The sequence below is a fragment of the Cuculus canorus genome, chromosome 2, assembly GCF_017976375.1.
Source record: "Cuculus canorus isolate bCucCan1 chromosome 2, bCucCan1.pri, whole genome shotgun sequence".
Taxonomy (NCBI): Eukaryota; Metazoa; Chordata; class Aves; order Cuculiformes; family Cuculidae; genus Cuculus; species Cuculus canorus.
In genome coordinates, this window is record NC_071402.1 from 153,348,864 (window position 1) to 153,363,324 (window position 14,461).

The 14,461-nt window shown below is 45.1% G+C and overlaps 1 protein-coding gene across 9 annotated transcripts in view; it reads left to right on the forward strand.

Moving 5' to 3' along the window:
- Window positions 1-572: 572 nt before the first annotated feature.
- The window catches only part of KMT2C (lysine methyltransferase 2C), a 216,326-nt gene continuing 202,437 nt past the window's right edge, over window positions 573-14,461 (forward strand). For 8 of the 9 annotated variants that reach the window (XM_054060778.1, XM_054060777.1, XM_054060785.1 and 5 more), the window contains exon 1: window positions 941-1,142. In XM_054060778.1, coding sequence (XP_053916753.1) covers window positions 949-1,142 — 194 coding nt within the window. In that variant the 5' untranslated portion in view covers window positions 941-948. Of the gene's footprint in view, window positions 834-940; window positions 1,143-14,461 lie in introns of those variants that run through there. The other variant, XM_054060776.1, reaches the window with a different exon arrangement.

Below are 14,461 nucleotides of genomic sequence, written 5' to 3' on the forward strand. Positions count from 1 at the left end.
GAGCGGTGGCTGCGCCGTGGGACGGGAGGGCCGGGCAGGCGCAGTGCGGGGCCGCGGCGGGGGGAGAGCCGGGTCTGTGTGTCGCACTGGAGGAGGGGAAAGGGGGGGCGGAGGAGGGGGTTACACACCAGGGCAGCGCCGGGATCCCTTCTCCACCCCGGTGGCGGGGGGGGAGGGGAGGAGGGAGCCGCCTCCTCCTCCCTCTTCCTCCTCCCCCTTTTTCACCCTTCCTCCTCCTCCTTCTTTCCCCAAAGTTAAACTTCCTGCTCCCGGCCCGGCTGGGAAGGGGACGCGGAGCCCGGCCGGACTCAGCCCTCGACACACACAACAGCTGGAGCTGTCAAAACTTCCTCCGTTGGGGCTCGTCCCCCGCCGCCGCCGCCCGCTCCTCCTCCGCCCCCGGGGGCTCAGCGCGGGGGGAGGGCGCAGGGACACTCTACAATGAAGCGGCGGCCGCCGCAGCCGGGCAGCGCAGCAGCCGGAGCCGCCGCCAGCTCCCGGGGCCTCTGAGAGGGGAGGAGGAGGAGGAGAAGGAGGAGGAGGAGGAGGTGGTGGTGGTGGAGGAGGGGGGGGGAAGAGCCCAGCGGCGGGATCGGCCGCCTCTCTCTCTCTCGCTCTCTTTCACCTCGCCCGCCACCTCCCCCAGCCCCGACAGACCCCGCCGAGCTCGGGGAGGGGGTGTTATTGTGTGTGAGACCCTTCCTTTCTCTGCGCTCTCTTCGCCCCCCCGCTCCCCTCCTCCTCCTGCTCTCCCCATGCTGCTCCCTCTGCTACCTGTGCTGGTCGGCGGCGGCTGAGGCCAGCGATGCGAGGCGGAGGTGGAGGAGGCGGAGGTGAGAAGGAGAGGAGCCGCAGGAGGAGCATCGGGATCCCCATCACCATCCTCATCTTCATCCTCATCATCATCACCATCATCATCCATGTGTCTCTCTCGTCCTGCTGACTAGGATGTCAACGGAGGACAAGAGTCTGGCGGTGGCGGTGGTGGAGCCGCCTCAGCAGCCGCAGCAGCAGCAGCAGCAGCCACAGCAGCCCCCCGAGCCTGGAGCTCCCCCCCCAGCAGCAGCAGCAGCCACAGACAAAAGACCTAGGGGCCGGCCTCGCAAAGATGGCGCTTCCCCTTTCCAGAGAGCCAGAAAGAAGTAAGTTCAAGCGTTTGTGTGTGCGAGGCAGAGAGGGGCAGGGGCAGGCGGCCAGGCGCCGGCAGAGCTGTCAGCGGAGGCTCGGGGCCCGTCGCCCACTCCCTCCTGCCCAATGCCATTTTGAGAAGGGCCCCTTCTTTCTTCTTCTCCTCCTCTCCCCTTTGCACTTTCCCCTCCTCCTCCTCTTTTTTCACCTTTGTCTTCCTCCGCCTGCTCTCCCTTTCCCACTTTTCTTTTTCACCGTCCCTATTCCTTTCTTCTCCTCCTTCTTCGGAGTTTCTCTTTAGCTCTTCCCCCTTCGCCCTTCCTCCTTTTTTTTTTTTTTTTTTTTTTTTTTTTTTTTTCTTTTCTCCATTTGCACATTCCCCCTTCTCCTTTTCGATTCTCTTCTCCGGGACGCTGGGCTGCCTTCAGCCTCGCCTGGCTGTGCCTGGCGGTAGCTCTTGGTCGCTTTCCCCTTTCTAGACCCCTTTCCTCTCTTTGGGAAAGACAAGCCGGTTGTCGCCCGGGGCGGCTGGCGAGGAGGACGCCCCCCTTCCCTCTCCCTTTCCCAAACACAGGCGGGTGCGGAGGCAAACGAGAGAAGTTGGGGCGAGAGTTTCTGCTCGCCACCCCCGCCGTGCGCTGGGAGCGGCTGGGGGAGCTGTCAGGCGGCGGCCTCCCTCGGGACGGTGGCGAAGCACAACAAACACTAAGCGGAGGGGGGGAAGGTGTACCACCTCCCCCAACCTCCCCCTCCGCCTCGGCTCTGCCGGGTTTCCCTTCACCGAGGCCTCTCCCCGCCGGAGGCGCGGGCGTTCGTCAGCCCCGCCGCTCCCCGTCCAACCCCCGACGGCGCCTCCCAGCCGCCTCCCTCTGCTGGGGGACCCCCACATTCCCCCCCCGCCCCCGCCGCTCTGGTTTCCCCACGCGTGCCCCACCGCTCCCCGAGGGATCCGCGGTTGCGGTGGCCTCTCCCCCTCCACCTCTCCGCGAAGGATGCGCCCCTGCGGAGGCTGCTCCTGTCCCCTCATCCCCGCCGTTCTCCCAGGGCTGCGCTCCTGCGGGGGCTGCTCCTCGCCCCGCAGCTCTCCGAGGGATCCTCGCCCCTCATCCCCGCCGTTCTCCCAGGGGATGCGCCCCTGCGGACGCTGCTCCTGTCCCCTCAGCCCCGCATCCCAGGGGGATGCCCGCCCGCGGAGGCTGCTCCGCGCCCCGCAGCTCCGCCGTTCTCCCAGGGGATCGCGCCCCTGCGGAGACTGCTCCCTCTCCGCCGCTCCCTGAGGGATCCTCGCCCCTCATCCCCCCAGCTCTCCCGGAGGATGCGCCCCTGCGGAGGCTGCTCCTCTCCCCGTAGCCCCGCCGTTTTCCCAGGGGATGCGCCCCTGCGGAGGCAGCTCCTCTCCCCTCATCCCCGCCGCTCCCGCACCTCAGTGTTGCGGAGCAGGGAATCTCGCCATGGCATTGCCTGATGCAGCGGTAAAGCCGGGCCAGAGCGTTTTGAGGAGAAACGTGACGATTGTCACAGTCTGCTGGAGCCTCGGAGTTTGTTTCCCTTTGTTTTGAAGGGACGCGCTGGGTTTGTCACCCGCCGAGTCGTTTAAACCCGGGTGTGAGACTGGCCTGACTCCTCGCTCATCCCAGAGCCTCTGGAGGCCACAGGGCAAGCCCAGGGATCTGCCGGGATGGACCTAAGTGCGTGGAGACACCGTGCTTCCCGCTAGCATTGTTTGATGATACACACATGCCACATCAATATTCTTAGTTTGGGATACGTGGATTTTGTTATTGTTGTCGTTGAAAGTTTCCTTTCAGAGATCCTAGCGTTCCTCCCTCCAGTTTTGGTGCAGAGGCATTGTTTGCAGCTCCCTTTTTTTAATTATATTACAAATTCACTTGATACGAATTGTGGAGCCAATTTGTCACAGAAAGAACATGGATCTGTCAGAATCCAGAGGAGGCCACAGTGATGGTCAGAGGGCTGGAGCGCCTCCCGTATGAGGACACGCTGACAGAGTTGGGGTTGTTCAGCCTGGAGAAGAGAAGGCTCTGGGGAGACCTTATAGCAGCTTCCAGAACTGAAAGGGGCAACAGGAAAGCTGGGGAGGGACTTCTTTATCAGAGAGTGCAGGGATAGGATGAGGGGTAACGGTTTTAAGCTGAAAGAGAGGAAATTTAGATTAGATATCAGGAAGACGTTCTTTTACTGTGAAGAGGAGGAGATGTTGTCACAGGTTGCCCAAAGAAGTCATGGCTGCCCCATCCCTGGAGGTGTTCAAGGCCAGGCTGGATGAGGCTTTGAGTAACCTGATCCAGTGGGAGGTGTCCCTGCCCATGGCAGGAGGTTTGGAACTGGATGACCTTTAAGGTGCCAAACCATTCTTTCATTCTATGAAATAGAATGTTTCATATATTCATGTAATGATAGTTTGAAAACAGCTTGAAAACACATACACCTAGTACAGTACTTGGGTTCATTTGCTTTATTCTTATTTTGACATCCTTTGATTTTCTTTCTACATATAGAATCCAGTCCTTATATAGGAAACCTTTGAGTATTTTATTTTTTAGAAGAAGTTGTAAGAAAAATGCGAGTACAACTGAAATGTACCCTGTCTGCACAAAAAGCAAGATAATATTGTTTGAAAATTGGCATATCCTATAGGCCAACCTGAGGTTGTGTACCTGCTTTTGATGAGAAGTGGGTGATAAAGAGGCAATTCCTTTTTTTTTTTCAGTTAGGTTTCTGGTGTCGTGAGAATACTGTCCACTAGTTTTAGGAGGAAATTAGATCTTCCTGTAAAAATAGGTGCCTATGCTGACATGTCTATAAGCATTTGTATAAAAGCCAGAACTGAAATTAGCTGAGACAAAAATTAAAATTAACCAGTGCTCTTTTTCTTTACACTGTGATTGTTCCTGTCTGCTGTGGTGCTAAGTGTGCCTGGTGTCCTTCTCTCTCTTCATGAAAAACCCGTAATGTTGGTAAAGGTTTTATGCCATAAGTCATAAATTCTTTTAAAACTAAGATTTCATAAAAGGTAGTGATTTTTCTAACTTTCACAGGGTAGATATAGACTGGTCTTTCTTGGTTGCATACATTTTGGGGAGAAAATGCTTTTGTTTCATAATTTTTGTTGTTTACAAAGTACTGATTACAATTAGCCAAGCAAATGCAGAAATAAAATAAGTAAAAATTATGGGTTTTTTTTTTTATATGACTGTTTAGTCCTGTCTTCCTTTTCACTTCTGTGCTTTTCAGTTGGATTAATGTGCCTCATGTAAACCAGATAAAAGAGCATATGTCAGACCATTTTCTGTACTGTAATCACATGTCTAAATCACTATTAGCCAGTCAAATTGTTCAACTGCTTTATCCCATTATAGGAAATGTTCCACTGAATGTTCAGTCTAAGTGCAGTCTAAGTAATGATAAACCAAAGAGCCCCACATTAAACCCACAAAGCCAAAATAGAATAATTCCTCAGCTACGGATGCCTCCATTAAAGAACAATACCATATTGGAGAATGCTGTAGGTTGGTGTTTTGCCTTCTCGAAGGCCATCTTTTTAAGCAAATTTGATGAGTTTAAGCAGACAGATGGAAAACTGCCTTGAATCTGCTTCAGTGAGATGCCAAGGATTCTCAACTCTTCCCAGAAGCAGGCTTATGTGAAGGGAGCGCAGAGTTCTTCAGTAGGACAGCTCTGCATGAGTCTCTGTCATCCTACATTTCACCTGGCTATTGGTGAAAATTCCAGGGGGGCATGTGTTTGTAGGGAACAGTTGAGGTTTCCGGTAGGTAATGAACCTGGAATCATTTTCTTTGTGGCATCAGTACCTGGAGAGTTGCTGACAGTAAAGTGTGATGCTCAGGCAGCTTTTTATCATTGTTTGAAGGATATAGCTTCATGAATAGCATTGTCAGGAGACTTGATCTTAGGTGAACAGTTCATTTTTATTATTTATATTGTAACCATGCCTGGAGGCCAGGGCACCATTATACTGCATATGGTACGAATGCATAAGCAAAGATTGCTTCTGCGCAAACAATTTCTTAATTTAAATGTAAAGATAAGACAGCATGTAAATGTAGGATACATATTGGGAAAGCACTAGGAAGCTGTGAGAATGCTATGAGCAAAAGAACATGCAGAAGTTCAAGTACCTTGGTTATCTTGGCATCAGTGAATGATTCATAGGCATCAGACATGGAAGATGTATTTAAAGGAGGATGGCATTGTCACCCAGAGGATTTTCGCAGATAGCTTGTTTCCTGCTTCAAGTGCTAGGCAAACACTTATATTTTATTCCTTACATTTTGACAACGGGGTATCTGCATAGAGCAGCATTTCAGACTTAAGCAGTAGAGCTAGAATAGCTCGTGTGGAGCCTTGAAATTGAGAGCAAGTGGGTTGTTCATGATATGGTTCCTCAGGAAGAAGGAAGAGCTCAAAGAACTGTAATCAAAGCAATGAACAAGGAAAATATTTTTGTAGTATTGGCTTTCAAATGTATCTAAAAGGTGGTGAGATTGCATTTATGAAAGCCAAAGAAAGGTAATAAAGTTGCATTAGCGAAGATACAAGTGAGGTAGGAGAAACAAACTTTCAGGTACCTGGTAACAAAAGATGCCAGGCTAGTATTGTATGGAGAAAATGGAAATAATCAGGGGCCATCTCATAGTATGAACTGAAATCTTGGAAACTTAACTTCTGTATGCAGATTATACCTCAGCTTCCAGGTGAGGGACCTGAAGGATAGGGATTTGCTTAAAAAGAAGTTGCAGGGGGTGAGTATTGGTTCCATTTTAAAGATATTGTCATTATGTGGACATCTGGTTACTCAGGAAAATGTATCAGAATAGTACAGTACAGGTGCAGTAAACATTTTTGTAGTCTATTTTAAGTACTGGAGCTTTCTTAATCACTACAGGTTACAGGCAGCACAAACAGATGTAGCTTCTTAGCAAAAATTGAGCAGCAGAAGTCTGATGGGTTGTGATCACCGTAGCAGTCAGTCAGTATCTAAGCTCATTTTAAATTTGATATTTGGCATCCACCAGGCTTTGATGTCTGTTTCAAACTATTTTTTGCAAATGTGTGTCGTTTAAGATGGCATATAATAATAATGATTTCAAAAAAGCACAAAATCAGTGAAAAACTTGTGTGTGTGTATTTCTGGTTTAATTTTCATCCTAGTTTTTCATTGTTTCAGCCAATGTAAGCTGCAGTAGGTTTTCAAAGACTGCAGATTCACACATGCCCATAGTTTTGAGGACACGTAAGCACAGTATTTTTTGCCAGGAAATGATTATTTAAGAATTTTTATTATTACTTTAGCTGCATGGACATTAGAGTAGGCCAATGTTTAAAGATATCTGTGCTTATTTCAGAAGAACTTTAAGGTGCTGGATGGATTCTCTTTATAGCTGACCTATGTTTCTTTAGTTCATCATATACCTTCTATGTGATATTTTCTTGTATCTTTACTTGCCTGCCCTTTCCTCATTTCAAAATCTTAACATTGGCAAATGTAAGACTTATATTGTGTTCCACAATAAAAATGTTCGTAAATACAGGTTAAGGAAAGTCATTACTGCCTGGCCAGGTGGAAGGCTTTCAATGTATGGGCTTTGTACAAGTATTTTACAGCTAAGGGTTAAGATAGGAGAGCAAACAGAAGCCAATCGTTCTGCCTGTGCAGGCCACGTATCAAAGTGTTTGGCCAGAAGCCAGAAGGTACATCCTAGATCACACGGTGTGAAAAGGTGAGGCATGGGAGTAGGCTTCGGAACCCGGACATGACACTGGGTCTGTGAACGCCTTTCTAGTCAGTCCCTCACAGAGCAGGACCAGACTACACGAACTGGGGTCCTTCCAGTGCTTAAAGGGGCCTACAGGAAAGCTGGGAAGGGGCTTTTTATTTGGGAGAGCTGTGACAGGACAAGGGGGAACAGTTTTAAGCTGAAAGGGGAGAGATTTAGATTAGATATTAGGAGGAAATGTTTTCCTGTGAGGGTAGTGAGACACTGGCACAGGTTGCCCAGAGAAGTCATGAATGCACCGTCCCTGGAGGTGTTCAAGATCAGGTTGGGTGAGGCTTTGAGCAACCTGATTCAGTGCAAGGTGTCCCTGCCCATGGCAGGGGGTTGGAACTGGATGATCTTTAAGGTCCCTTCCAACCCAAACCATCTTATGATTCTAATGGGAACTTTGTGCCATGTCCTTTCACAGTCCATGCTGCATTACTTGCTCCATCGTATCCACGCTACCAAGCAATTCCCCAACTGTCCTACGTAGTTCTTGAGTAGGAACGTGACCTAACCTGCTCACACCACTGTTGGGAGATAAATGATATCTGTATTAATCTTTTGATTTTCAGTTCTTGGTAGGATTTCTGTGATGAACGACCATGAAAGTTGTAACACCTAGTGGGTTTTACAGAATTGCTTTGCCACATTTTTCAAGGTTGTTAAAAAGTTGGTTAATGTGACGTGGTGTCTTCTCTTGTGTCTTGAGGGTGAGACTAGGCCTAATGTTGGAAATAGGTAGTTTTCTATAACCTTAGCCTACAGTTTTCACAATTTGAAATAGGCTGCACTCACAAATGAAGAATTCTTTGAGTTTTTTTTTCAACATCACAGTTGTTAGTTTGTTAATGTTTGTATTTGATGGTCCATGGAACACTTGCCGTGAAAGGACCTCCAAGAGCTGTCGGACAGTATCATGACAGACCAAGTTTGATGTCAGTCTGTGAAATCTCAACATATTAGGCATATCAGTCACAAGGCATGTCTTTGCAGAAGTAGGAATAAGAATGCAGTCACTCGGTTTCTACTCTCTGAGCCATCTACACACCAGATATCTTTTTATCCACTATTTGATGACACAGGAGACTTTTCCCAGCTTAAAAAAATTAAAATACTTAAGTTTTCTTGCCTTGGCTTGATGATATTCTTTTTCTTTCTTGTTAGCATGTTCAACTACTAGTAAGTTCTTGTCCTAGTTCTTTAATAAGACAAGTAATTGGCAATGGATATTTCTATTCTTTGTTGTCATTGAGTTGAGAAGTGGTTTTGCAAGGCAGTTAGCTTGCTGAGAATAGGTAAGCTCTGCCTTTCTTAGGCCAGAGTTGTGGGTTTTTCACTCTTGGCCCAGCTGTCCCACAGCAGCGTTGGAGGGGTAGCAGGGTTCTGGAAAACTAGGGAAAATAAAATTTCCTTATCCACTCCTAGTGATTGCTCCCTTATGTTATACACTGATGCTCTGGATTTAGCTTCTTGAGGAATGCTGTCATAGGTACACTAAAATATTATGAAATAGTAAGCATTGAAAGCTTTTCTCCTTTCTGGGTTTAATATATTAATATATTACCAATTCATGCAATCTGCATGATTCATACAGATAAGCAAGATTTTACTGTAGCAAGTACTGTTTGCTAAGAACTTGCATAGAATTCTGCATTTTTTGTTTTCTTTTTTACCATTTTTTTATTAGAAGGATGGCACTAAACATTCCCATTTGTGCCATTCCTGGGTTTAGCAGATGGGTTAGTGAACGTAAGTTTGTGCACTTGTTTCAAGGACTACATTCAGTTCTTCTGGTAGCACTGGTGCTTTCATTCTTTTAAAAGAAAATAAGGTGAGGTAGGAAAAAAACTAAAGCCTAGAATATTAACTACTTGGAAAAACATAGGCAGTGAGTGTATGGAGTGCATCAGGTGGTTACTTTCCCCAAAAGCCATAAATCGTAAGCTGGTTCTGGCAGCAAAAAGCAGCAGCAGAGCTGCCCTCCCTCCGCTGCCAGCTGGTTATTCTCTCCCTTGTGCTGACCCAGGCATTTGGGTAGCCATGTGGTGAACTGCGCTGGGAAAATGATCTGGGTTAAAACTAACCTGGCAAAGAAACCTGTTTGCGATAGCACGAGAGAGGAGGCCAGAGCGAGCGTGTGGGCTGTGGTGAGGCAGGGCTACGGCGGCGTTGGGTAGCACTGCCAGCTCCAAGTGGTATCTGCAGAGCTATACCCTCAGTTGTCAGAAATTAGAGAGTGTTTGATTTTAAGGCTGACTCCTTTGAGTTCTTCAATACAGGAACGTTTAGAGGAGATTGTGAGTGATTTTCACAGCCTTTAGACATGTTATGTATGGTGAGTTATTTTAGAAACAAACACCATTGAGAGCGTACTTCATAGTATATAGACAAACAAGTTGTTTTCCTTTCATTGATTCTTGCCCTAAATGTTGGCATTCAGTTCTCACTTTGATCCTCAGAATCATTCTAAAATTGAATATTCAAACTACCTTCAAATAACAGTATAATTAAAATGTTTTGTGTTAACAATAGTTTCTGGTATCCCGAAAGTTCATTCCTACAAATATATCAATATATAGGTATTATAATAAAATACCTCTGCGTCTTTCAAAATGTTCTTCCTTTTCACATTTTTTTTTAAGTATTTTTATTAAATTACACATGCACCAAATCTTATTGCCAGCCATTCCAATGTAAATCTACAACTGCTAATTTTCAGTGCTGTGTTTATCAACATCCTAATCACTTTTCTTGAAGAGACTTCTGGAAACCCTGTCAAACTGAGATGTTCCCCCCCAACTTTTGGCTTTGGGTGAAGGGAGGAAAAAAGGCATTTTTTATCTTCTGGATCATTATTGTCAATAATAAATTCATACCAACAATAGTTTTCATTAGGCTGTCAGAAAAAGTCAACTTTAGGAATAGTTACCAGTTTTTTATTTTGCGTATTATATTTTTATATTCCTTGGAGAAAGTTGAATCACTGGTATGTCACAGTAAGGTAGTGAAGAATGTGGTCCAAATGTGCGGTCTCTGCTGCTAAATGTTTACCAGCATCTTACGTGGCTCCTGAGAGTTCCATCTGGGAGCCCCATTTAATTCAGGGCGACTCCTGGAGCATCCCCGGGTGTGTAGAACCCGGGCTGCTCTGATAGCGGTGTCTGCCCTCCTGCCTGTGTGGTGAAGACTGTTAGCAGTGTTCTTGGTGAACTTTTGCCCAACAAAACATATTAGGGTGGCTCCATGTTGTTATTTATAGAGGGGGAAGCTGTGCTGTATTAAAATTTGGGAGATTTTATTAGGGAGCCATTTCATAAATATACTGTGAATTATTTAGTTTGTTAGAGTAGATTTAGGTTAGACATTAGAAAGAAATTTTTCCCTGTGAGGGTGGGGAGGCACTGGCACAGGTTGCCGAGAGAAGGCGTGGCTGCCCCATCCCTGGAGGTGTTCAAGGCCAGGTTGGATGAGGCTTTGAGCAACCTGATCCAGTGGGAGGTGTCCTTGCCCATGGCAGGGGGGTTGTAACTGGATGATCTGTGAGGTCCCTTCCGACCTAAAGCTTTGTATAATTATATGTTTTTTTGTGTAGTGTGGAGTTCACAAGCACAATGAAATTATTTTAAATAAAATGAATATTTAGTATTGCTCTATCACCACAGATGAATGGAACTGTATGGCCAAAAAAGACTTTAGAGTGCTCTTGCTCATCCTTCTGCGTTGTGTATGTGTACCAGTTCAAACAAATGTTTCTCCAGCTTGTTTTTAAAGTATTTGGTGAATGCGATTCCACTGCATCTCTAGGCAATTCATTTCAGTAACTTATTTTCTAAAGTATAAAATGAGTATTCTTTACTGCTGATTAAGCCAGTTTTGTCTTGTACTACTCACAGTTAAGACTTTCCATAGCTGTTGTGGTGAACAATTTTAATAATAACCTTTTATTAGGTGATTGTCTCCTTTGTTCTGTACTGAACAAGCTTAACTTCAGTAGCATCATGATGTTAACTTATCTGATTTATCCTGTGAAAGTTTGCTAGTCTTTATTAAGTTTCACTTGTTTGGTATGAACTGCTTTTTAATTTATCAGAATGATTTTTGTTAAGATCTTTTCTTCTAAAACGTTTATAACCCCTGCCCCAGCAATGGGTTGCACGCAGCGCCTCTGTGTGTGTGTGGTCTGGAGCACAAGTCTTTGTGAGGAGCAGCTTAAGGAACTGGGGTTGTTTAGCCTGGAAAACAGGAGGCTAAGGGGGAGACCTCATCACTCTCTACAACTACCTGAAAGGAGGTTGTAGCGAGGTGGGTGTTGGTCTCTTCTCCCTAGTGACAAATGATAGGATGAGAGGAAATAGCCTCAAGTTGCGCCAGGAGGGGTTTAGATTGGATATTAGAAAAACATTCTTTACTGAAAGAGTGGTGAAGCATTGGAACAGGCTGCTCAAGGAAGTGGTGGAGTTTCCACCCCCGGAGATGTTAAAAAAGTGGCACTTTGGGCCATGGTTTAGTAGGCACACTGGTGTTGGGCTAGCAGTTTGAATTGATGATCTTGGAGATCTTTTCCAGCCTTTATGATTCCATGATTCTATGAATTTTCTCATGCAGTTCCTGGAGGAAGGAAGTTTCTTGAAATATCCTCCCACCTTGATTGAGAATAATTTGCAAATAAATACCCATTGAATGCTTTGGTTCATAGTTGCCGACCTGTCTTAGGGCAATTTCACTGGGACTGTATTGTGGAAGATGATCATTCTTAGTTTAGGGATGATTTCTGTTTGTTTCTGAAGTGTAGTGTGAATTTCTCCTTGTCCTGCTGACTTGAATTTCCTTGACTATTTATCCTAAGAAGAAAACCGGTTTTTAATATTAGCTACAATAAATCTGTTTTATGAAGGCTGGAATACAGAGAAAGGCATTTGATTCTGTTTTGTTATCCGATTGTTCTTCTTCAGCACTGTTATGTACTGACTTTTGTGTTTTTATTCTTACTTCTAAAGTATTTCTGAAACTTGTTTGCCTTTTATATTTCACAGTGGTAATAACGCATGCTGTGCTTTTATCTCTTCTGATTTTTATCCCTGACAGTTTATGCTGTTCCTTAATATTCATTAAAATGCCCTTGTTTCCACTCCTAATATGATTCTTTCTAGTTTCAGACCCTTATTACTGGCTGCTTTTGATGCAGCCTGTGTTGTTCATACTGCATTTCCTATCTCTCCCCTGTGCTGGAATACTTCCTCATTGTGCGTATTTGAGCACAGTCACTGCCAGTCCTCCTTTAAATCGCATTCTCAAGAGATGCTAGCAACAAGTTCAAAGAGTTTGTTGAAATTTGCTTTTCTTATTTCAGTTAATTGAAGATAAAATTTTTTCTCCTTTTTCTACTGCTCTCATTTGTTCCCTTTCCTTGGCACAGCAAACGCTTCTCGTTACCACTTCCAGCCAAATCACTGTACACATTGAGATGTTTAAAATGGAGTCTGCCCTAATGGAGTGAAGTGTGAAGTAACTGCTCTTCTGGCACCCTCAACTTTGTGAAACAGTTGTCCTCAACATTTTCACAAACATGTTGGGCTGTTTGTTCTGTCATTTTGGTTTTCCATTAGGCGCCTGGATGATGAAGGCCTTCTCTTCCCCTCAGGATACGTGCTCTGAAAGCTCTGTTGGTTGCTTTAAAAATATATTATTATATTCTATTATTATTTCCCCTCATTCGTTCAGAGGAATTTTTTCTCTCCTAGCCTTTCCAGTTCTTTATTCCCTAGTTCCTATTCTCTGTTGCTTATATTTTTGTTTCTGCTCCCAACTTTTTTTCCTTCTCCTCTGTTTTTAGCCCCGTCCTTGAAATAAAAACAAGTGAATACATATTTTTTTCTTACTACACTAAACTACATGAGGCTTAAACTTCATGGTGAAGAAAGGCTTGGAAAAGGGAGTTTGGAAATAAAAATGAAGAGAAACAAAATGTTCATTTCTATTTCCTTAAATTTCACGATTTATAGCTTGGACTAATTAATGGCTGTGCTTGTATTTTGTATTGATTAGTAGCGTGGTTGTAGCTGACAGTAGTGCTCAGCTTCTTCACAGTGGCTGTGTCTGTGCTTGTAAGAAACGCAACAGGGAACGTTTGGAGGCACTAGAGGCCATTGTCCCTGTTGTCAGGTTATTGCAGTGTTTGCCTGTACAGTTTTAACCTGGGCCTGCCGCGCTCTTCCAAGCGGCTCCCAGGGCTGGCCCAAGGCTCTGTGTGCACCACGCATGTTCCTGGTGTAGTTTACGTGTGGCTGCTTTGTTGGGGAGTTGGAGAATTAGATAGCACGGATGTAGGCTGTTCTGTGCTAGTTGGCCTCAAGGCCAACACTGCCAACTATGTTTCATTTGCTTGTATAACCATAACTGGTGCTTTGTTTTTGTTTTTTTAAAGGAGGAATTCAATGAAACTGATAGAATTCTCATCAGTTTTACTTTCAGCCTCCTGGGCAAACGCTGTTCCACAGTTAATGTTCTCTAACCCATAGGGATGTAAGTGGAGGAAGAACAGCTCGCAGCACAATTGCTCTAGAGGGAGGAGAGGAGAAGGGATGTACAAGGCTCTGGGAAACACTAGGTTTCACTGCTATGTCAGTCTTCTGCCACACAATTTTTCCTGGTTCATGTTTTGCATAATTAACCCTGCATCAGGCATCCTGGTAGAGATTTATACAAAGGAAAGGGCAAAATAGATTCAGTGGGAATTCTAATTTATTTTTCTGCCTGAGTCTTCCAGAAACCCTTTAGGAGAGAGCTGGGCCCAGAAATAGGGGGTGACTCAGGAAATAAATGATCTGTAAGCAAGATTATTTAAATGAATGATTTCCCTAAGGTCTTTCGTGTAGCAGTCTGGGTTGGCCCATGACTGGCTTATTTTGTCCCCACTTTTTGTAATGGGAGAGTATTCTTTGTCCTCTCATGTGCTGTGTACAGCTTGGACATACCATCACTTCTGTTTCCAGTGTGCTTGTTGGTAAAGAATAAACACAAAAACTTGGTAAACTGACTCATGTTGTGTGTGCTCTACATGTGGTCATCTCAGCTAAGGGTACACTGGTAGAACAGAACAGAACAAAGTGCTATTGATTGTATACTTCCTTTACGGACAAGCAGAAAATCTCGATCCCAAGGGTCATTGGCCACATGCTGTCAATGGGGAGTTAAATTACCGAGAATGTAAACAAATATTGCTTTAAGAATATTTTCAGTTTACTTTTTTTCAGTTATTGTATCTTGGCTTCTTTTGTTTTACTTGCTTTAGACTGTCTTGATAGGCAAAAAGAACCTGTTTTTAAATTGTTAGTCTGACCATGTTATTTTAAAGACCTTTTTAGACCAATGAGAGTTTCTTGTCTATACTTACTTAGCTCACACTTCAAAAAAGTGAAGTAATAACTGTCTGGGGCATGTATAAACATGTTGAGTTAAAGCTTGGGCACTCAGCTATCCTTTGTGTTCTAGGGTGCACTGTTTTCCTTGTTTGACTAGAATTTGTGGAA